Source organism: Lathyrus oleraceus, chromosome 5, assembly GCF_024323335.1.
Source record: "Lathyrus oleraceus cultivar Zhongwan6 chromosome 5, CAAS_Psat_ZW6_1.0, whole genome shotgun sequence".
In the NCBI taxonomy this organism is placed as follows: Eukaryota; Viridiplantae; Streptophyta; class Magnoliopsida; order Fabales; family Fabaceae; genus Lathyrus; species Lathyrus oleraceus.
The window spans coordinates 652158127-652181644 of record NC_066583.1 but is presented as its reverse complement, the minus strand read 5'-3'; the positions used below and the strand labels follow the sequence as shown (position 1 = coordinate 652181644).

General features: G+C 42.6%; 1 protein-coding gene and 1 pseudogene across 1 annotated transcript; both read left to right on the top strand.

Annotated features, from left to right (window-relative positions):
- The first annotated feature begins 592 nt into the window (after nucleotides 1–592).
- LOC127082693 (uncharacterized) lies at nucleotides 593–1483 on the top strand. The gene has a single exon (XM_051022918.1). It carries the CDS (start codon nucleotides 605–607, stop codon nucleotides 1481–1483), a length of 879 nt encoding a protein of 292 aa, XP_050878875.1. The 5' UTR covers nucleotides 593–604.
- Nucleotides 1484–19973: 18490 nt separating this feature from the next.
- On the top strand, nucleotides 19974–21011 carry LOC127083703 (uncharacterized; annotated as a pseudogene).
- Nucleotides 21012–23518: the final 2507 nt, after the last annotated feature.

Sequence of the window (23518 nt, the reverse complement as noted above, 5' to 3'; positions counted from 1 at the left end):
ACCAAAGAAAATCACATTGTATTGCAAGATCTGAATCAAAAAAGTTTGAGGTTCTACCTCTGAAATGAAGCTTCAAACAACACGAATCCTTCAAGCTCTTGATCTACTTTTTCTTTGGAAGTGTGATGGTGATGCTAGGTTAAGGAATTGAGCTTTGAAAATCAACTAATGATGTTGAATTTCAAGCTTAAAAAAGAGAAAGAAAACTGAAAATTCCTTTAGTGAGGGTTGGGATTTCAATTCAGCAGCAATTCAGATCTTCACTTGGTTGCCATTTGAATGAGAATGTGTCATACCCCGATTTTGGTCCTGAATTTTTTTTCCATTTACTCATTTATTTTTCTTTTCTCCTCATGACCATTTCATTTGGTCACGAGTCTACCCACTGACTGGTTCGTTTAGACTTATCATCACCTGCTATTCCATGAATCTATGGGTCTCGCCATGTTGTCTCGAGATGGAGTGATTATTTTCCCTTGGTCAAGCAAGACATGGGACCTTTGATCATGTGATAAAATCAATTATTGCTTGGATGTAATAACCAGTCCAGCTGCACTGAGAAGCTTACACCTAGAAGCATATGATGAGACAAGTTGTGAAGAGGATGATACTGAACCTTGTTGGAGTAACAGCCACAACCATGGCTGTTCCTTCATTGATGTTGACAACAACGAGAAGAAAACCTATATTCTTGTGTGCTTCTTCAACCACCATCAACACAGAAGACCTACGTTCTCAACTTGATCAACTTCATGCGGAAGCACACACCACAAGAACCAAAGCAAATAGTGCTAGATTGAGGCTGTTAAGATTATCAGAATCAGCTGAGAAGCTTCAAAAACAAGCAGCTATAAGTATCCAGAAGGGGGATGAAGATTATGCAAGGGACACGCTTCTTCAGAGGAAACAAGTGTTGCAGGCTTTGGAAAAATCTGAAATCCGCATTGAGTTGCTTGACGAGCTTTCCGCAAAGCTAAGTGAGGCAATATCTTTGAAAGAAAGCCAGCTAGTTGGAAATGTGACTATGAAGATTGAAGACACGATAAAAGACGACTCGAATCCAGTTCGAATCATTGCTCCAAAGGAGGAAGTTCTAGAAGATTCTCTCAACGATGATTCTGACTCTAATAAGATGAAGTTCAACGATATTCAAGATGTGCAAATTTCTTTCGAAAGTCGAGAGAAACCACTGGACGATAAGGAGATAGATAATCTTCTGAAATCGCTTAGCACTGATACTGGGAATGAAAACAGCGTATCCAGCAGCTTGTCGAAAATATCCTCGTACGAGGACTTCATGGAACATATAGATCAAAAGCTTAGTGAGATTGAAACCGAACTAGTTTCTGGTTTGAATGTCTCAATTTTAGTATTGGATAGTGAAGAGAGACCAAAGAATTTCAGGTGGCAACAAACAACAGAACTCCTCGAGAGCATCCATCGCATTAGACAGAGAATCAGAAGTTCAAGGAAGCAAAAGTGAGGATCTGATCAATTTTGCTTTGCTCGACGAAGCTTCTGCTGCCACGTGAAAACTAACTTGAGTCATAAAATAATCTGCCACAGTTTTCTCGTTGCACGAAACATCATTGTGGGAACATAAAAGACACATTTGAGATGCTTATTGTTAGTTGAGTATAATGCAAAGCACCGAAACGTCATTGTGGGAACATGAAAGACACATTTGAGATGCTTATTGTTAGTTGAGTATAATGCAAAGCAAAGAAGTGTAGATGTATCGGTTCGCTCCTAGTGGCCTAGTCCTTTAAACGCGCGATCATCTGTTTTGTCATACAGGATCAACAAATAATCCATTACTACAATTGTTCCAAGTTACATCAAGAACCTAAATTTTGTGTATTCTTATTACATATAATAAGCATTACATTACATCAGCAAACGAATAGAATCAGCCCTACGAATAAAATCACGTCTTTTCAGTCTTCAAGTACTAGGAAAGTGAAGCTAGTGTTTCTATTCATTGAACATACATGTTCCACGCAGATGACGGTAAATGATTGAAGAAGCTTGACTTCAGTGTTTATATCACATATCCTCATAAAATTATGCGAGGAGTTTGATTCAACACAGGATACTTCCCTTTGGCTTTCAAAAGAATAAAAGATGATCCAGCATTAAGGTTAACTTTATGACTTGATGATGTGATCACAGGTTTTAGTTGCTGAAAGCCTGAATCTGTTTCGCCACACATGAGACAAGTTCGCAAATATGTCTCATGTCCTAAATATCGCCGGTCTCTTGCACTGGTCTACACTTTCAGAAGAGATAGCTGAATTAGACAGTTTCCATGAGGTCAGCTAGAGTGATCTTGCCGCATATGCCATGGTCTAAGGAATCAAATTGTTTGCTAATTTGTAGAATGTCTATCTCAGTAATCTTCCCCATTTGCTTAAGCTTGTATATGACAAAGTCCGATTTACTGCATAAAAGTAAAAGGTTAACAAAAAGGAAGCTGGTATATGCGATAAAACTCGGAAAATATAAACAAATTTCAGCTACACAGAATGTGTTCAGGTTATATAATGTTACCAACATTGAGGCATACCTGATTGATCCATCATTATCAAGATCTGCAGCTGCTAAATCCAACAATACCTCCTGTGTATCCCTACTGTTTGTAACAGGTTTGTTTTCATTGTTCAGCAAAATAATGTGCCTCAACACATTGTTGGGAACATCCTTAACAATGTGCCACTTCAAAGGAAAATAACCATTCCATTTATCTTGCTGCCAGTACTCCAAACTTTTGTTAAAATCAACAGGACCAATCATCTCTGCAAGCCCAACAAACTGCCCACTTGTATTAACTGAGAACAAAAGGCATATAGGGCAGCCACCAGGTTTCTGCTGGGCCTCTTGTGTATTCTTCTGGAAAATCAGCCTTGTTGTATTGCTCACGGTCTGGAATATTAGAAGTCTTCCCTTTCTCTTCATCAGCAACAGTAGGCAAATTCTGCCCTTTCACAGCAAGAACAGTCGGTGCAAAAACCTTTTGGTTCTTGCCACCCTTGGCCCTAGGTCCTCTGTTCAGTTCATTCAAACCATCAGTGTTCTCACGCTTTGGCTGTAGAAAAATAAATTGAAGTGTGGTTCAAAGCTTATGACTTTTAAGTGCTTAAAGCAAATGAGCCAAGTCAAAACATGAAATAACTTGCAGCAAATACCCTGGACCAGAATCAATACCAGCAGGCGTGTGTCGAGCCTCATGCTCATCCTCATCCTCAAATGCAACATCCACAATCTCAAGGTTACAAGAGAATCTTCACTGCAGTAAAAAGAAAAAAAAACGCAATTAATTACCAAAGCGTTAAAAGTCAGAAAAATTCCCAAATTAGAATTAAGACAAAAACAAGGAAGAAAGCACGAGCTCAGAATACCATTTTCGGTTTTAGCATTAACAGGGCGATTTGATTCTGAGAACATCCAAAGTGTTTTGCAGAGTTACTCTTCTGGAACATCAAAGGCACCCTTTGAAACCCTAATTTGTAAAGCATAAATAGAAAACGAATCAGTGAGAGAAAAAAAACAACGAAAAACCTGGAGGCGGAAAATCCCAAAGGCAAACCCTAATCCCAAAATCAAAGAACCAGTATTGGAAGAGAGGAGCCGGAAGATTTAAGCACCTGATTCGCCGTCTCATCGAAGGTGAGATTTCTGCTTGAGGTCTATGTGAAACCGTGGATTTACGCTTTTGTTGCTTAACGTTGTTGAGTGATGGGTAAGCGAAGGGTACGCGAGAGAGTGGTTTGAGAGGCGATGTTTGAGCGGTTTTGTGAGAGAGACGAGAGTTTGAGGGCACGCGATTGAAAGAGGGTTTGGTGTGAGTGAAATTGAGAGTTACGTGGTGTGAGAGAGTTTTCATTGAGGTAGATAAGTGAAGGTTGAGGACGATGAGAGTTGAGAGAGAGAGATTCTTTGGAGTTTGATAGAATTCGTGGGATTGTGAGAGACGGAGACGGAAGTGTCTTCTGTTTTGGTTTTCTTTTTTTCTTTTCTTTAATTTATTTTTATACAGAATAAGTTTTGAAATAAACATTAAAGATTTTGTTTAAACTTCCTAAGTAGTTAATAAGTATTTACACATTTTCAATGCATATTCTGTTGAAGAACCCAACAGCCAAGCGGCTGGGTTTAACTACTGGCAGACTTTTTTTTTATTTTAGTTTTTATTCTAATGTTTAATCTATTTTGGTTTATATATTTAAAGTAACATCAAAATAATAAATAACCATGAGTGGTCTGGTGAAGAAGGGTAGTATCATAGTCTTGAGTGGGGTGGGTTCAATACTCATGTGTAGTTTTTTCTAGTATTTTATTTTTCTTTTAGTATTTTATTTTCTTCTAGTATTTTATTTCTTTTAACATTTTTTTGTTATGTTTATGCTTTATTATTTTTCATAGTTTCATTATCATAGATTTGTTGTCTTTTAATTTCATCATTCATTCAAAACCAATTTTTAACTATAAAAATCATATTTTTCTCGATTTAATATCGAGCCCATTTTCCACACCCTTGTAAGTCGATTGCTTTTTAAGCATCGCCATCAACCTCACATAGCTTACTCTTGGGCTTTCTTACAATGAGCCGGTTCTCTTGCACTTACACTCATATTTCGCATCATTTGTTGTTTGGGCCTGATCTAATTATTTCATGATTTTGAATCCCCATTGGGACAAAATGCACCCCACTTCCCCAATGTGTATATAATGTTGTATTGTTTTATTTCTCTATTTGTTTTAGACACTAACCAAAGAGTAAAATCCACCATTTCTGAAAAAATACAAAAATATGACTCGATCCAACGTCGAGTATTTTCTCAATAAACAAATCAATTCATTTCACCCTCCTATTCTATTCCTTTTCTTCCAAACTTTCATCAAATGCTTGATTCAACGTCAAGCCATTTTCTCTAATAAAAAACTCAAAAAAAATATTAATTTATAGTCAAGACTTTTTTCAATAAAGATGGAAGTGGAACGTGGTGTATACCACACACTCCTGAGACTAGGATTCGAGATGTATATCTCGCCAATCCTGGCTCTCGCCATCATCCAATTTACCCACTTTGTTTTCTCAAACACTCATTCAAATCTTTCTCAAACGTCCATCAATACTTGATCTAGGTCAAGTCATTTTCACAACAAAACTCAAAATACCTAATTCTTATTTAACACTTTTTTCAATAAAGGTGGAAATGGAACATGGTGTATACCATGCACTCCTGAGGTTAAGATTCGAGACGTATGCCTCACCAATCTTAACTCTCGCCATCGCCTAAAATTGTCAATGCGGTTTCTCCAAACCCTTTCTCAATCAAATTCAAAACACTTAATTCTCTATTAAACACTTTTGCAAATAAAGATGGAAATGGAACATGGTGTATACCATGCACTCCTGAGGCTAGGATTCGAGATGTATATCTCGCCAATCCTGGTTCTCGCCATCACTCAAAGCACATCCAACCAATCAAACTCTTTTTTCTCGCCGCCGTGCGACCAATCAAAAAACCTTTTAAAATGAAAGATATCTTGTCTTAAGAGATACAAAACATTGTTTCAGCCACGATTGTTGAGTAGAGATAGATGACGCTTTTCCGAGTGTAGATTTGTAAATCCTAACACTTAAGTACATATTGCATGACAACTCTAGGGCAGAACTTCCCCATTTCTTTTAGACCTTTCGTGCGTCTCCGATCCTGTGGCATGTCAATCCGTCCTATTGCAAAGAGGTAACTGCCTAAGACTCGATTCAGCGAGCTGCGACACCTACTGCTAGGATGTAGATACATCGCCCACTCTCCTTTGACACAACTGGTGCCTTCCTTTGTAAGTCCATGTTCAGATGGCAATCCCTATGTAGCCGAACTACGACAACTCTGATTCTCATGTTCAGATGAGATACGTAGGCACAAGATGCGATGTCTTGCCGAGTTTGACTAACAACTAACAACTAATCCTTGTTTGCTTTTGCCCTTGTTGCGATCCTTTCTCTCGCCCTCGTTGCGATCGAGACCTTCCCTTTCTCTTGCCCTAGTTGCAATCGAGACCCTTTGTTCCCGTAGTTAGCTGAACTCCGTTTTTGCTCTGATTCTCATTCCAGATGAGATACGTAGGCATAAGACACGATGTCTTAGCGAGCACAATTACCCTTAACCCCTAGGTAGCCGAGCTACGAAGACTTTGATTCTCATATTCAGATGAGATACGTATGCAATGGATGCGACATCCGTGCGAGTCATTTTCTTTGACCCTTTCTTTTAGTAAATAGTACATTAGATAAACACACACCCTTTAGACAAAAACAACAAGAGTGGATCCCGTAGAGTACTACGGATGCGTAGGGGTGCTAATACCTTCCCTTCGCATAATCGACTCCCGAACCCAAGATTTGGTTGCGAGACCTTGTCTTTTCCTTTCCTCTTTCCAGGTTTACTTCGAGCGTTTCCTTTCCCTCCTTTGGGATAAATAACGTACGGTGACGACTCTTCTGTCATTCCTTCTTCGCCGGTTGTTTTTTTTTTCGCGCACTGTATTTTTCAGGCTGCGACAGCTGGCGACTCTGCTGGGGACCGAACCCAGAATCTCTGGTTTCCCTAAGCGAGTCCCTCCTAGCTTTTGTAGGTTTCTTGTTTGTTGGGTGTTTATTCTTTTGTACAGTTATTTATTTTCAGCATTTACCTGCTTTACCTTATTGCATTCATGTACATATGTTTGTTGTATCTGTGGGTTCTGTGGGTTGTTTGTTTGTTGGGTTGGGACTGTTCTATGAGAGATAAGCCCACTACCCAGGCTTGAGTGCACACATAGGTGTTAGAGTGGATAGTCATGAGGCTTGCGTGGTATGTTGCTACGTTAAGTCGTTCATGAGACCCACATTCCAGACGAGGTTTCTGTTGGATATATTTTGTCCTATGGGTGTTCCATAACGACAAACGTTCCTTTAGAAATCGTCGACTCTGGTGACCATTTCCCGAGAACTCAGTCGAGGCCTCTCCTCCGAGACGCGTTTATGTTAGCTATGGTGGGCGCATTCTCGTTGCTCAATCCGAGGACCCCGAGACTGGGAACTTGCTTTAGGATATCCTGTTGAAGGGAGTCAGCAGAGGTCTTTTATCCCGTAATAATGCCAAACCTTCAGTGGTAAACGTATTATTCTCGACTGAAGGGCTAAAGCTGACAAACTTATGTTCTTAGAACCTACCAGTGAGGGGCGGGCTAAAGTCAGGGAACCTTAACCTCCAACCAACCCGGTTTTCTGGAGCAGAGTTTTGATCTTATATTATATTCTTCAGTGGGTTTTCTCTTCAGACAGTGCAACCCGACAGATGTTCAAGCAGATACAGCAGTCCTGATTTCCATGCATTGCATCACATCATTCCGCATTCATATCATTTAACACATGTTTATCCATTTCTAGGGGGTTTACATCTTCTTCTTGATTCCGGTCGGGTTTTTCTGGTTCTCTAGAGATGGATATTGGCAGAAAGAGACACGTCGCTTACAAGTTTCCAGTGGTTTGTTTGGAGCCTATTCAACAACTGATGAAGTTAATGGATCACGATTCTCTAGAAGGATTCCGAAAGGATTACGGTTTGATTCTAAGCTTCGTCACGGTTCTCTCCAAAGATCAACATGATGCTCTCTTTACACTGCTGCAGTTCTATGACCCTCCATTGAGGTGTTTCACATTCCCGGATTATATTTTGGTCCCTACTTTGGAGGAGATTGCCAGTTTTCTCAGAGTTCCTATCAAGTCACAGTTGTTGTTCTACAGTTCTGAGTTTCTGCCCGATCTCAGCATGGTTGCTTCGGCCACATATTTGGGGAAATCAGTCTTGAAGGCTAATACGTGTCAGAAGGGAGGAGTCAGTGGTTTTCATTTGAGTTTCTTGCTGGGAGAAGCTAAGAAGAAACTTGAAGATGGTGACCAGAGGGGTTTCAATGCTGTGTTGGCTCTTTGTGTGTATGGGATTGTCCTGTTCCCTAATGTTGCCAAATTTGTGGACATGGACGCAATACGCCTCTTCGTGTTGGGAAATCCAGTGCCGACCTTGCTAGGAGATTTCTTTCATTCGGTGCACCACAGGAATGAGAATAGAAAAGGAGGATTATTGAATTGTTGTGCGCCTTTGTTTTATAAGTGGTTCAGTTCTCACCTACCCAAATCAGGAGCGTTCGTTGATGTCGAGGACTCGTTGGGTTGGTCGAAGAGATTGATGGGGTTGAGAGCTGAAGATATTTCTTGGTGGTCTGACCGGAGCTTGGTTCGGGCGGATATTATTCACAGTTGTGGGAACTTCCCGAATGTACCGTTGGTAGGAAGAAGAGGAGGAATCAACTATAATCCTTCTCTAGCAGTCAGACAGTTTGGATATGCTTTAAGAACTCCGCCTTTGGAAAAGGATGTGGAAGAATCTCTGTTTTTCCATTCTTCGCCTGATTTGACTGTATCCCGTAAGGCAGCTGAGGCCTGGCTCAAGGTGATAAAGAGAGGAAGAACTGTGCTTGGAAAAGGAGATTGTAGAACTTACCCTCAGTATGGAGAGTGGCTTCAAGGAAGAGTCGAAGAGTTGGGTCTGCCGTTTCCTATAGAAGAACCTTTGTATCCACCTACTCCTGCGCAGTCAACAATGGTGAGCCGAGAGGAGTATGACAAATTGAAGAATGCCATGGAGGAGCTTCAAACTGAAAACTCGGAGTTAAGTGTGAAGTTGCAAGACTGTATGCATCAATTCCATGAGGCAGAATATCAGAAGGGGGAAGCCGTCAGATTGCAAGAGGAAGCAGAAAGGAAATTAGTTGTGGAGGTGGACTTCTTCAGGAAGACAGACAAGGCCTTGGGATCATCCAGTTCTGAGTTGAAGCGAGTCAAGCAACAATTAATGGATACTCATGGTAAATTGGCAGGGTGGCAAGAGCGATGGGATGCATTTTCAACTTCTCGGAAGGAAAAGGAGGAGGAGATGGTGACCGAACTGACTGGTCAGATGGAGAAATTGAAGACTTCGCTAAAGGAGAAGAACAATGAGCTTCTGTGCGCTCGTTCTACCAATGGTTACATCACCGATCAACTCAATGAGGCTCGAGGACAGATTGAAGAACTTAAGGTGTTGGCTGGTTTGAAGAAATCCAGACTTGAAGAGGTATTCGGAGAAGATGACGGGAATTACTACAGAGAGCACATCAACAAGTTGGATGGAGTTATTCACCAAAGGAATCTGCTTATCCGGCGTTTGATAGAATTCCCAGATCATCCTGACACGATAGCATTGCTGGCTGAAGTGAGGAGCAGTCCTCATGGTTTGTACACAGGAGGCTGAGTCCTGATTATTGCTCCTCCCTTTACTTATTGCTTTGTTGTTGTGTAGTGATGATCCACAGGCTTGTTGTGGAGATCCTCTTTTGATGTACTTTCGGCTAAGGCCCCTTTCCTTGAACTCGTTTGTATGATGGTTTCCCTTTATTGCATATCGATCTCAGAAGTTTATCCATGACTCGGTCTTCTTGCACTATTCACCTGATGTGAGACTGGAATCAAGGGAGTAGAATACCTTTTGGATTTGATAAACATGTCATTGCATTTACATATTCATTTTCATATCTTGCATAACAGGTACCGCTGCGGTGTTCTCATATTATTTGGTGTTCCACTAGCAGGATAGCTGATTCAGGAATTCACCGGTACGGAACCCGCAGAAACCAGCAAAAAGCAATGGAAAGTCTACAAGCAGAACTTGCTGAGATGAGGGTCCGCATGAACCAATTCATGGATGTGGTTCAGGGAGTAGCGCAAGGACAGCAGGAGATTAGACAAATGATACAAAGGAATCCCGCAACTACTCAACCAGAGGTCGTGACTGATCCTCCAATTGCAGAGGTTAATGGACCGGGGCCTGTCCCGATCCCACATAACAACCTTGATCAACAACCCATTCACGATGATCAAGATGATCAGTTCTTGCTGCCAGAAGACTTTGGTTTGGGCCATGGCATGAATCCCATGTTCAGGAGATTAGAGGAGAGGCTGAAGGCGGTAGAAGGACAAAATCCCCTGGGGGTAGATGTTTCTGACTTGGGATTGGTCCCAGGCGTGAGGGTCCCACCGAAGTTCAAAGTCCCAGTCTTTGACAAATACAATGGCAGCTCTTGCCCGAAGACCCATGTGCAAGCCTACTTCCGAAAGATGGTTGCATATTCTGATGACGAGAAGCTACTTATGTACTTCTTCCAGGACAGCCTAGCTGGGGCATCCCTGGAATGGTACATGAGGTTGGATAGAGCCCATATCCGTTGCTGGAGGGATTTGGCGGAGGCTTTTGTGAAGCAATACCAATATAATGCAGACATGGCCCCAGATAGAACTCAACTCCAGAACCTGTCTCTGAAAAGCAATGAGTGCTTCAGGGAATACGCTCAACGCTGGAGGGAGATAGCTTCCCGTGTTCAACCTCCCATGTTGGAAAAGGAGATGGCCAACATGTTCATGAATACGTTGCCTAGACCTTACCTGGAGCGTCTGGTGGGGTGCAATGCCTCCAACTTTGCTGATGTGGTCTCTACCGGAGAGAGGGTAGAAAATTACCTGAAGACCTACAAGAGCCACAGTGGAGGTGGATCTTCATCAGGAGTAAAGAAGCCGTTTATGGGAGGACAGAAGCAGAGGGAAGGGGGTGTGAATTCTGTGTCTTCATATCAAAACAGGGATAACTAGAGGAATAATTTTCAAAACTACCATCAGCGACCGTATGTTGCAGCTGTGACTATCCCGGCTGCAGCACCACTACAACAACAACAACCACAACGTCAGCAAACTCAGTATCAACAACAACAGCCAGGTAACAGACCCTCCTATCAACAGAGGCAGAGGATGATGGACCGGCGTTTCGACACTCTTCCAATGCCGTGCGCTCAACTGCTTGCTAGTCTTCAACAACTACAACTTGTGCAGCTACGCACTCTGGCTCCTCCAGTTGGTAGGCTTCCGGTGCGTTACGATGCCAATGCTAGGTGTAGTTTCCACTCTAGGGCACCTGGCCACAATATTGAGAACTGCAAAGCTTTTAAGCACGTAGTTCAGGACCTCATAGATTCAAAGGCTATCAACCTTGCACCGGCTCCTAATGTCGTCAACAATCCCATGCCACAGCATGGTGGTGCAAACGTGAATATGCTGGAAGAAGAAGCCAAGTCCGTTAAGGATGTGTTGAAGTTGAAGACTCCGTTGTTGGAAATTAAGGAATGCTTGCTGAAGGCCGACGTTTTCCCCGGTTGTGGGAAAGGTTGTTTGGATTGCGCTACACAGGGTAAGGATTGCTTGAAGCTGCAGCAGGGTATCTAGGTCTTGCTTGACAATGGTACCCTCCAAGTTGAAGACTTGTCTGTCAAAGAGTTTGCCGAAGGGGTAGTTGAAGAGGTATTTGAAGATGCTGTTGAAGAATTCTCAGATGTTGTTCCTGCTGATTGTGTATTTCCCATTGATGTATTTAATTTTTCAAATGTTGTTGCTGATACACCAAACAATGTGTCTGATTTTGATGTAACGGAACTTGATTCCGGTGTTCCGGGTGTTTTTGTTTCAATGAATGAAATTCCTGAGTATGACTATGATGTCGCTACTATCACCATCTTTTACCCGACTAATCAGATCAGTGTGCCAGAAGCGCGACTAGTGCCACCAGTGCGACCGGCCGCTATGACAATCACAACCCCTAGTCCTTTACCTTTCACAAGCGATAGGGCCATTCCGTGGCATTATGGGGGGAGTGTATACACACACGATCATGGGGTGGAACGACCTTTGAAGGTAGAAGAGGGTCAAAAATCTGAACTCGAAGTTGAAGGTCCCGTAGTGGACAATGTTGGTGGAATCGGGCGATTCACCAGGAGTGGCAGACTATTCTCGCCACCCGTTACCCAAACTGAGAGCACTGATGTCGCGGTTAAGGCCAAAGGCAAACAAGTCGTGAATGAGGGTACCTCTGCACCTCAGACTGGCTCAGAGCCTACTTTTGCGAATGATGTGGACGAGCTCTTAAGAATTATAAAGAAAAGCGACTACAAAGTAGTCGATCAGTTGATTCAGACGCCGTCTAAGATATCCATTCTCTCACTCCTGTTGTGTTCAGAGGCACACAGGGAGGCACTTCTGAAGGTCCTTAATGCTGCATATGTGCCTCAGGAGATCTCAGTAAACCAGCTAGAAGGGATCATTGCAAATGTTCATGCAAGCAACGGGTTGGGTTTTACTGATTCTGACTTAACACCAGCTGGGCGCAACCATAACAAAGCTTTGCATATCTCAATGGAATGCAAAGACACCGTGTTATCTCATGTTCTGGTGGATACATGTTCCTCTCTCAATGTGCTACCCAAGAGAGCCCTGTCAAGGTTAGAAGTAGAAGGTTTGATCTTGAAACCTTCCGATCTCATGGTGAGAGCCTTCGATGGTTCTAAGAGGTCGGTGTTTGGAGAGGTAGAATTGCCAATTCAGATTGGATCACAAACCTTCAACACCGTATTCTATGTGATGGATATCAGTCCCTCGTACAGTTGCCTTCTGGGTCGTCCTTGGATCCACAATGCTGGGGCAGTCTCCTCAACACTGCATCAGAAGATCAAGTTCCCAGTCAATGGAAGAATTGTCACCGTCTGTGGTGAGGAGGACATACTGGTAAGTAACCTGTCTACCTTCAAGTACGTAGAGGTAGAAGGTGAAATTCATGAGACTCTCAGTCAGGCCTTTGAGTCAGTTCAGATCAAGGATGCAGCTCCGATGGAAGGGGCTAAAGCAGGAGCCCCTATCTCATCTTTCAAGCAGGCGCAAGCCTTGGTGGATTCAGGTGTTGCTCCTGGTTGGGGGCGTCTGTTGTAGTTACCAATGAAAGACGACAAGTTTGGGATTGGGTATCAACCAGCGCTGACTTCTACAACTTCAGCACTTCAGACTCGTCAGGGGCCGATTACTTTCTCCAGTGCTGGCGTCATCCAATATGGCCAGATCTCTGCGATCAACGATGAAAATGGAGATAGTGATTGCGACATCGACAACTGGGTGCGTCCGAGGATTCCTGGTGAAGTCATCAACAATTGGTCTGCCGAGGAAATTGTCCAAGTCACTCTTCTAGAGGAGTAATTTTTCTTTGTTTATTCATGCATGTCCAAGTCTTACGTTCCGCCCAGGGCGTAATGACTCATTGTAGGGCTCATCTATGTGAATACCTGCATTGTTTATCATAAATGAAGGATGTCTTTTGCATTCAAAGTCTTGTCCACTGTTTTTCTATTTTTACAGTTTTCAAAATTTCAAAAGAATAAAAATATTTGGCAATGTTTAGTTTAGTTTTCACTCACTGTTCACACTCATAAGCACATACCATCACTCATGCAGATGCACATCACCGGATCCTATTGATAACGATTCTGCTATGGCTCGCTTCGACTTCGAAAACCCAATCTTCCAAGCTGAAGAAGAGGGTGATGAAGACTGTGAACTCCCTGAAGAACTTGCCAGGCTGTTAAAACAGGAGGAAAGGGTCATTCAACCGCATCAAGAGTCTACTGAAGTGATTAATCTTGGCACCGAGGACGTCAAGAAAGAAATCAAGATAGGGGCTGCTTTGGAAGATGATGTGAAGAAGGGGTTGATTGAACTGTTGCAAGAGTATGTTGACGTCTTCGCTTGGTCTTATCAGGATATGCCAGGGCTTGACACAGATATTGTGGTACACCGTTTTCCTCTCAAAGAAGGTTGTCCTTCGGTCAAGCAGAAGCTCAGAAGAACAAGACCAGAGATGGCTGTCAAGATAAAAGAAGAAGTGCAAAAACAGTTGGATGCAGGGTTTCTAGCAGTTACCAATTATCCGCCATGGGTTGCAAATATCGTTCCAGTACCTAAGAAGGATGGAAAGGTACGGATGTGTGTTGACTACCGGGATCTGAACAGAGCCAGTCCTAAAGATGATTTCCCATTACCCCACATCGACGTTTTGGTGGATAACACAGCTCAGTTCTCGGTATTCTCCTTCATGGATGGCTTTTCTGGCTATAACCAAATCAAGATGGCACCAGAAGACATGGAGAAGACAACTTTCATAACCCCATGGGGCACCTTCTGCTACAAGGTGATGCCGTTTGGTCTGAAAAACGCTGGGGCAACATATCAACGAGCTATGGTGACTCTATTCCATGATATGATTCATCATGAAATCGAGGTTTATGTGGACGATATGATTGCCAAATCTCAGACAGAAGAAGAACATTTGGTGAATCTGCAGAAACTGTTTGAATGGTTAAGGAAATTCAAGTTGAGGCTTAATCCGAACAAGTGCACTTTCGGGGTGAGATCTGGAAAATTGCTGGGTTTTATTGTTAGCGGAAAAGGGATTGAGGTGGATCCTGACAAAGTGAAAGCAATACAGGAAATGCCTGAGCCAAGAACGGAGAAGCAAGTCCGTGGTTTCTTAGGGAGGTTGAACTACATTGCAAGGTTCATCTCTCACCTAACAGCCACGTATGAGCCAATTTTCAAATTGTTGAGGAAAGATCAGGCTATCAGGTGGAATGACGATTGTCAAAGGGCTTTTGAAAAGATAAAAGAGTATTTGCAGAATCCCCCTATCCTCATGCCTCCAGTCCCAGGGAGACCGCTGATTATGTACTTGACAGTACTCGACAATTCCATGGGTTGTGTTCTCGGTCAACACGACGAGACAGGTAGAAAAGAGTATGCCATCTACTACCTGAGTAAAAAATTCACAGACTGCGAGTCGAGATACTCAATGCTTGAAAAGACATGTTGTGCACTTGCATGGGCTGCTAAGCGATTGAGACAATACATGCTGACTCACACAACCTTACTGATCTCCAAGATGGATCCAGTCAAGTATATATTCGAGAAGCCAGCTCTCACCGGAAGGGTTGCTCGTTGGCAAATGGTACTGACAGAGTATGATATCCAGTATACATCCCAGAAAGCCATCAAGGGGAGTATTCTGTCAGACTATCTTGCTCAACAACCGATTGAAGACTATGAGCCGATGAAGTTTGACTTTCCAGATGAAGACATCATGTTCCTCAAGATGAAAGACTGTGAAGAGCCAGTTGTTGGGGAGGGACCTGATCCAGAAGAAAAGTGGACTTTGTTGTTTGATGGGGCCGTCAATGCCAGAGGAAGTGGAATTGGTGCTATCATTACCACTCCGAAAGGTGCCCACATGCCTTTCACCGCTCGTCTGACCTTCGAGTGCACCAATAATGAAGCTGAGTACGAGGCCTGTATCTTGGGTATTGAGCAAGCCATTGATTTGAGAATCAAGACTCTGGACATCTTCGGAGATTCAGCTCTAGTGATCAATCAAGTGAATGGTGATTGGAATACTCTCCAGCCTACTTTGGTCCCCTACAGAGATTACACGAGAAGACTGTTGACTTTCTTCACAATAGTAAAGTTGTATCATATACCTCGTGATGAGAACCAGATGGCAGATGCTCTTGCTACTCTATCCTCCATGATCAAGGTGGTTCGGTGGAACCATGCTCCTAGGATCGATGTTATGCGCCTTGATAGGGCCGCGTATGTGTTTGCTGCTGAACTAATGGTTGATGACAAGCCCTGGTATCACGATATCAAGTGCTTTCTGAAGAATCAAGAGTACCCTGCAGGGGCATCCAACAATGACAGAAAGACTTTGAGAAGATTGGCAGGCAGTTTCTTCTTGAACAAAGACGATGTGCTGTACAAGAGGAACTTCGACATGGTTTTGCTCAGATGCGTGGACAAACACGAGGAGAACATGTTAATGCAGGAGGTTCATGAAGGTTCCTTCGGTACTCATGCCGGCGGACATGCAATGGCTAAGAAATTGTTGAGGGCGGGTTATTATTGGATGACCATGGAATCAGATTGTTTCAAGTATGCTCGGAAGTGCCATAAATGCCAGATTTATGCTGATAAGGTGCATGTACCGCCAAATCCTCTGAATGTGACGTCTTCGCCGTGGCCGTTTGCTATGTGGGGCATTGACATGATTGGAAAGATTGAGCCGACTGCTTCCAATGGGCATCGCTTCATCCTTGTTGCCATCGACTATTTCACCAAATGGGTCGAAGCAGCATCATTCGCGAATGTCACCAGACATGTGGTTTCCCGTTTCATCAAGAAAGAAATCATTTGTCGCTATGGGATTCCCGAGAGAATCATTACTGATAATGGTTCTAATCTCAACAACAAAATGATGAAGGAGTTGTGCCAGAACTTCAACATTCAGCATCACAATTCTTCCCCCTATTGTCCTAAGATGAACGGTGCTGTTGAGGCAGCAAATAAGAACATAAAGAAGATTGTGCAGAAGATGGTCGTTACGTACAGAGATTGGCATGAGATGCTACCCTTCGCCTTGCATGGGTACCGCACTTCAGTACATACATCGACCGGGGCAACCCCTTACTCCCTTGTGTATGGTATGGAAGCGGTCCTGCCTGTCGAAGTGGAGATTCCATCTCTAAGAGTCCTGTTGGATGTCAAGCTAGATGAAGCTGAATGGATTCTGACAAGGTTCAATGAGTTGAGTCTTATCGAAGAGAAGTGAATGGCAACCATTTGTCATGGGCAGTTGTATCAGAGTCGGATGAAGAGAGCCTTTGATCAGAAAGTGCATCCTCGATGTTTCCAAGTCGGAGATCTGGTGTTGAAAAGGATCCTTCCTCCTCAGACGGATCACAGGGGCAAGTGGAATCCTAACTATGAGGGACCGTATATCGTCACCAAGGTTTTCGATGGTGGGGCCTTAATGCTCGCAACGATGGATGGCGAAGACTTCACTTCCCCTGTGAACTCAGACGCAGTTAAAAAATACTTCGCATGAAATAGACCTGCTGGACAGTAAAAAGAACAGTCCAGGCAAAAATGGGCATCCTGACGAACCAAGAAGATGAAAAGGTTCGGGCAAAAATTAGGGATTTAAAAATGGAAAAGATCGTACACCCGGCAAGTTGAAAACCTGAAAAGGCAACTTAGGCAAAAATGGGTATCCCGGTGGATTGAAAACCCGAAAAGGGCAATCCAGGCAAAAGTTAGGGGTTAAGCGAATGACTGCGTTCTGATTTAGTTCTGAATCTCATCTCATGTCGATGACTGGAAACTTTCAAAAGAAAGAAAACAATCTAATCACCTTTTTTAGAAGGCTGATCATCTGGAGGATCTGGAAGACGAGCAAGTCATAGCAGAATTGGAACCCAATAGAAATCCATTTCACATTGCCATTAGATTAATTCATATTTTATCTTTTGTGCAATTACCTCTTTCCAGGGATTGCTTCCTGATGTAAATGCCTATTCAGAGGCCATTCAATCAATAAAATCATGTTATTCAGTACATCTCTGTGTTCATTTTCATCTTACTATTTTGTTTGCAAAAATGACGTCCGAATTTTTGATAAACATTGCATCATGAAACATAAGAGCTTTACAGGTACATGCTCAATGAACATTTAAAATTGCTGTAAATTTTAAGTACTTTGAATCATCTATTCAGAATAGGTACACTCGGGGCATTTCCTTAAGATTCCCAGCAGGTTCTCACTATTGTACTCCCCAAGCGGTTGTTTCAGACTATACACTCCCTAGTAGAGTTAACAGTGCCAGACTGTATATCCCCAACGGAGTTAACAGTGCCAGACTGTATATCCCAAGCGGAGTTAACAGTGCCAGACTATATATCCCTAGTAGAGTTAACAGTGCCAGACTGTATATTCCCAGCAGGTTCTCACTACTGTACTCCCCAAGCGGTTGGTTCAGACTATACACTCCCTAGTAGAGTTAACAATGCCAGACTGTATATCCCCAGCGGAGTTGACAGTACCAGACTGTATATCCCCAGTAGAAGCATCTGCTCCTCGGAGTTCGATGCCAGATCGATGTTTTCAATCCCAGATCGATGATCTCTTTCCTGGAAGCATAACCTCGGTACCGTATCGGTGTTTGCCTCCCCCTGCTGAGTCACCTCTCGTAGATTATGGTTGCCAGAACCACTATCGCTTCCCCCAACAACAGGTTTCCAGCGCCGTTCTCTCCCCAGTCAGAGTCTCGGTATCTCGCCATTGCCAGAACACCGCGCGGCCGGTCATTTCCCCACATAGTTCATTATGCTGTGCATCTCCAACAGTAATGCCAGGGTCCAGAAGATTGTGATCATTTCCCCAACAGGATTCCTTGCTTCGGCTTGGCATTTTCCCCAGCATTTCACATCCCTGCCTGTAGAATCATATTGCATTGCATCCTCCCAAATCGCGTAGCATTTCCATTTTCATGGAGCATTACGCCATTGAAAAATTCAAACATACGCATGTAAGCATGAAACATTCTCGGTATCCCAAGTGATAAGCCAGAAGTTTGTTTCCAGTGCTCAGACTGAAGGTTGTTCATGACTTATTATCCCCAGCATGGGTCGTCGGCCCACGTGCCGCCTCAATTATTATTGTCCCCTATTTTTGCCGATGCTGACAGGCATGAAGTTTCCGATATTCAGATCGAAGAAGTTTCCGACATTCAGGTCGATGCAACTTGTGGCATTAAGGCCAGTTTTTCCGGTATCCAGACCGAAGTGGCATTCAGGCCAGTTTTTCCGGTATCCAGACCGAAGTGGCATTCAAGCCAGTTTTTCCGGTATCCAGACCGAAGTGGCATTCAGGCCAGTTTTTCCGGTATCCAGACCGAAGTGGCATTCAGGCCAGTTTTTCCGGTATCCAGACCGAAGTGGCATTCAGGCCAGTTTTTCCGGTATCCAGACCGAAGTGGCATTCAGGCCAGTTTTTCCGGTATCCAGACCGAAGTGCCATTCAGGCCAGTTTTTCCGATATTCAGATCGAAGAAGTTTCCGACAATCAGGTCGATGCAACTTGTGGCATTCAGGCCAGTTTTTCCGATATTCAGATCAAAGAAGTTTCCGACAATCAGGTCGATGCAACTTGTGGCATTCAGGCCAGTTTTTTCCGATTTTCAGATCGAAGAAGTTTCTGACATTCAGGTCGATGCAACTCGTGGCATTCAGGCCAGTTTCCGGTATCCAGACCGAAGTGGCATTCAGGCCAGTTTCCGATTTTCAGATCGAAGAAGTTTCCGACATTCAGGTCGATGCAACTTGTGGCATTCAGTCCAGTTTCCGGTATCCAGACCGAAGTGGCATTCAGGCCAGTTTCCGATTTTCAGATCGAAGAAGTTTCCGACGATCAAGTCGAAGTACTTGTGACATTCAGGCCAGTTTTCCGATTTCCAGATCGAAGTGGTGTTCAGACCAGATTTCCGGTGATTAGACCAACATTGATACTCTCATATTCCGATGCTTAGTGTTCAGACTAATGTGCGGCGTTCAGGCCATGGGTATTCCTGTGTTACCATTTATTTTGGTATCCAGGTCAACTTTCTGTTTCGGTACTCAGGCCGATTTTCACCGTACCAGACGGATTCTTCTTTTGAGATTGCTTCTTTGCCGATTCTGACAGGCATTGTTAATTATTTCATAGGGACTCAGGAGCGAAATCCGGGTCTTCTTAGTATTTAACCATCTCTCACTATGATCATATGAAGAACGTCCTGCTTCATACTCTCTAGTTGAAGACGCTTAAATAGGGGCAGCTGTCATACCCCGATTTTGGTCCTGAATTTTTTTTCCATTTACTCATTTATTTTTCTTTTCTCCTCATGACCATTTCATTTGGTCACGAGTCTACCCACTGACTGGTTCGTTTAGACTTATCATCACCTGCTATTCCATGAATCTATGGGTCTCGCCATGTTGTCTCGAGATGGAGTGATTATTTTCCCTTGGTCAAGCAAGACATGGGACCTTTGATCATGTGATAAAATCAATTATTGCTTGGTGTAATAACCAGTCCAGCTGCACTGAGAAGCTTACACCTAGAAGCATATGATGAGACAAGTTGTGAAGAGGATGATACTGAACCTTGTTGGAGTAACAACCACAACCATGGCTGTTCCTTCATTGATGTTGACAACAACGAGAAGAAAACCTATATTCTTGTGTGCTTCTTCAACCACCATCAACACAGAAGACCTACGTTCTCAACTTGATCAACTTCATGCGGAAGCACACACCACAAGAACCAAAGCAAATAGTGCTAGATTGAGGCTGTTAAGATTATCAGAATCAGCTGAGAAGCTTCAAAAACAAGCAGCTATAAGTATCCAGAAGGGGGATGAAGATTATGCAAGGGACACGCTTCTTTAGAGGAAACAAGTGTTGCAGGCTTTGGAAAAATCTGAAATCCGCATTGAGTTGCTTGACGAGCTTTCCGCAAAGCTAAGTGAGGCAATATCTTTGAAAGAAAGCCAGCTAGTTGGAAATGTGACTATGAAGATTGAAGACACGATAAAAGACGACTCGAATCCAGTTCGAATCATTGCTCCAAAGGAGGAAGTTCTAGAAGATTCTCTCAACGATGATTCTGACTCTAATAAGATGAAGTTCAACGACATTCAAGATGTGCAAATTTCTTTCGAAAGTCGAGAGAAACCACTGGACGATAAGGAGATAGATAATCTTCTGAAATCGCTTAGCACTGATACTGGGAATGAAAACAGCGTATCCAGCAGCTTGTCGAAAATATCCTCGTACGAGGACTTCATGGAACATATAGATCAAAAGCTTAGTGAGATTGAAAACGAACTAGTTTCTGGTTTGAATGTCTCGATTTTAGTATTGGATAGTGAAGAGAGACCAAAGAATTTCAGGTGGCAACAAACAACAGAACTCCTCGAGAGCATCCATCGCATTAGACAGAGAATCAGAAGTTCAAGGAAGCAAAAGTGAGGATCTGATCAATTTTGCTTTGCTCGACGAAGCTTCTGCTGCCACGTGAAAACTAACTTGAGTCATAAAATAATCTGCCACAGTTTTCTCGTTGCCCGAAACATCATTGTGGGAACATAAAAGACACATTTGAGATGCTTATTGTTAGTTGAGTATAATGCAAAGCACCGAAACGTCATTGTGGGAACATGAAAGACACATTTGAGATGCTTATTGTTAGTTGAGTATAATGCAAAGCAAAGAAGTGTAGATGTATCGGTTCGCTCCTAGTGGCCTAGTCCTTTAAACGCGCGATCATCTGTTTTGTCATACAAGATCAACAAATAATCCATTACTACAATTGTTCCAAGTTACATCAAGAACCTGAATTTTGTGTATTCTTATTACATATAATAAGCATTACATTACATCAGCAAACGAATAGAATCAGCCCTACGAATAAAATCACGTCTTTTCAGTCTTCAAGTACTAGGAAAGTGAAGCTAGTGTTTCTATTCATTGAACATACATGTTCCACGCAGATGACGGTAAATGATTGAAGAAGCTTGACTTCAGTGTTTATCACATATCCTCATAAAATTATGCGAGGAGTTTGATTCAACGCAGGATACTTCCCTTTGGCTTTCAAAAGAATAAAAGATGATCCAACATTAAGGTTAACTTTATGACTTGATGATGTGATCACAGGTTTTAGTTGCTGAAAGCCTGAATCTGTTTCGCCACACATGAGACAAGTTCGCAAATATGTCTCATGTCCTAAATATCGCCGGTCTCTTGCACTGGTCTACACTTTCAGAAGAGATAGTTGAATTAGACAGTTTCCATGAGGTCAGCTAGAGTGATCTTGCCGCATATGCCATGGTCTAAGGAATCAAATTGTTTGCTAATTTGTAGAATGTCTATCTCAGTAATCTTCCCCATTTGCTTAAGCTTGTATATGACAAAGTCCGATTTACTGCATAAAAGTAAAAGGTTAACAAAAAGGAAGCTGGTATATGCGATAAAACTCGGAAAATATAAACAAATTTCAGCTACACAGAATGTGTTCAGGTTATATAATGTTACCAACATTGAGGCATACCTGATTGATCCATCATTATCAAGATCTGCAGCTGCTAAATCCAACAATACCTCCTGTGTATCCCTACTGTTTGTAACAGGTTTGTTTTCATTGTTCAGCAAAATAATGTGCCTCAACACATTGTTGGGAACATCCTTAACAATGTGCCACTTCAAAGGAAAACAACCATTCCATTTATCTTGCTGCCAGTACTCCAAACTTTTGTTAAAATCAACAGGACCAATCATCTCTGCAAGCCCAACAAACTGCCCACTTGTATTAACTGAGAACAAAAGGCATATAGGGCAGCCACCAGGTTTCTGCTGGGCCTCTTGTGTATTCTTCTGGAAAATCAGCCTTGTTGTATTGCTCACGGTCTGGAATATTAGAAGTCTTCCCTTTCTCTTCATCAGCAACAGTAGGCAAATTCTGCCCTTTCACAGCAAGAACAGTCGGTGCAAAAACCTTTTGGTTCTTGCCACCCTTGGCCCTAGGTCCCCTGTTCAGTTCATTCAAACCATCGGTGTTCTCACGCTTTGGCTGTAGAAAAATAAATTGAAGTGTGGTTCAAAGCTTATGACTTTTAAGTGCTTAAAGCAAATGAGCCAAGTCAAAACATGAAATAACTTGCAGCAAATACCCTGGACCAGAATCAATACCAGCAGGCGTGTGTCGAGCCTCATGCTCATCCTCATCCTCAAATGCAGTATCCACAATCTCAAGGTTACAAGAGAATCTTCACTGCGGTAAAAAGAAAAAAAAACGCAATTAATTACCAAAGCGTTAAAAGTCAGAAAAATTCCCAAATTAGAATTAAGACAAAAATAAGGAAGAAAGCACGAGCTCAGAATACCATTTTCGGTTTTAGCATTAACAGGGCGATTTGATTCTGAGAACATCCAAAGTGTTTTGCAGAGTTACTCTTCTGGAACATCAAAGGCACCCTTTGAAACCCTAATTTGTAAAGCATAAATAGAAAACGAATCAGTGAGAGAAAAAAAACAACGAAAAACCTGGAGGCGGAAAATCTCAAAGGCAAACCCTAATCCCAAAATCAAAGAACCAGTATTGGAAGAGAGGAGCCGGAAGATTTAAGCACCTGATTCTCCGTCTCATCGAAGGTGAGATTTCTGCTTGAGGTCTCTGTGAAACCGTGGATTTACGCTTTTGTTGCTTAACGTTGTTGAGTGATGGGTAAGCGAAGGGTACGCGAGAGAGAGGTTTGAGAGGCGATGTTTGAGCGGTTTTGTGAGAGAGACGAGAGTTTGAGGGCACGCGATTGAAAGAGGGTTTGGTGGGAGTGAAATTGAGAGTTACGTGGTGTGAGAGAGTTTTCGTTGAGGTTGATAAGCGAAGGTTGAGGACGATGAGAGTTGAGAGAGAGAGATTCTTTGGAGTTTGATAGAATTCGTGGGATTGTGAGAGACGGAGACGGAAGTGTCTTCTGTTTTGGTTTTCTTTTTTTCTTTTCTTTAATTTATTTTTATACAGAATAAGTTTTGAAAAAAACATTAAAGATTTTGTTTAAACTTCCTAAGTAGTTAATAAGTATTTACACATTTTCAATGCATATTCTGTTGAAGAACCCAACAGCCAAGCGGCTGGGTTTAACT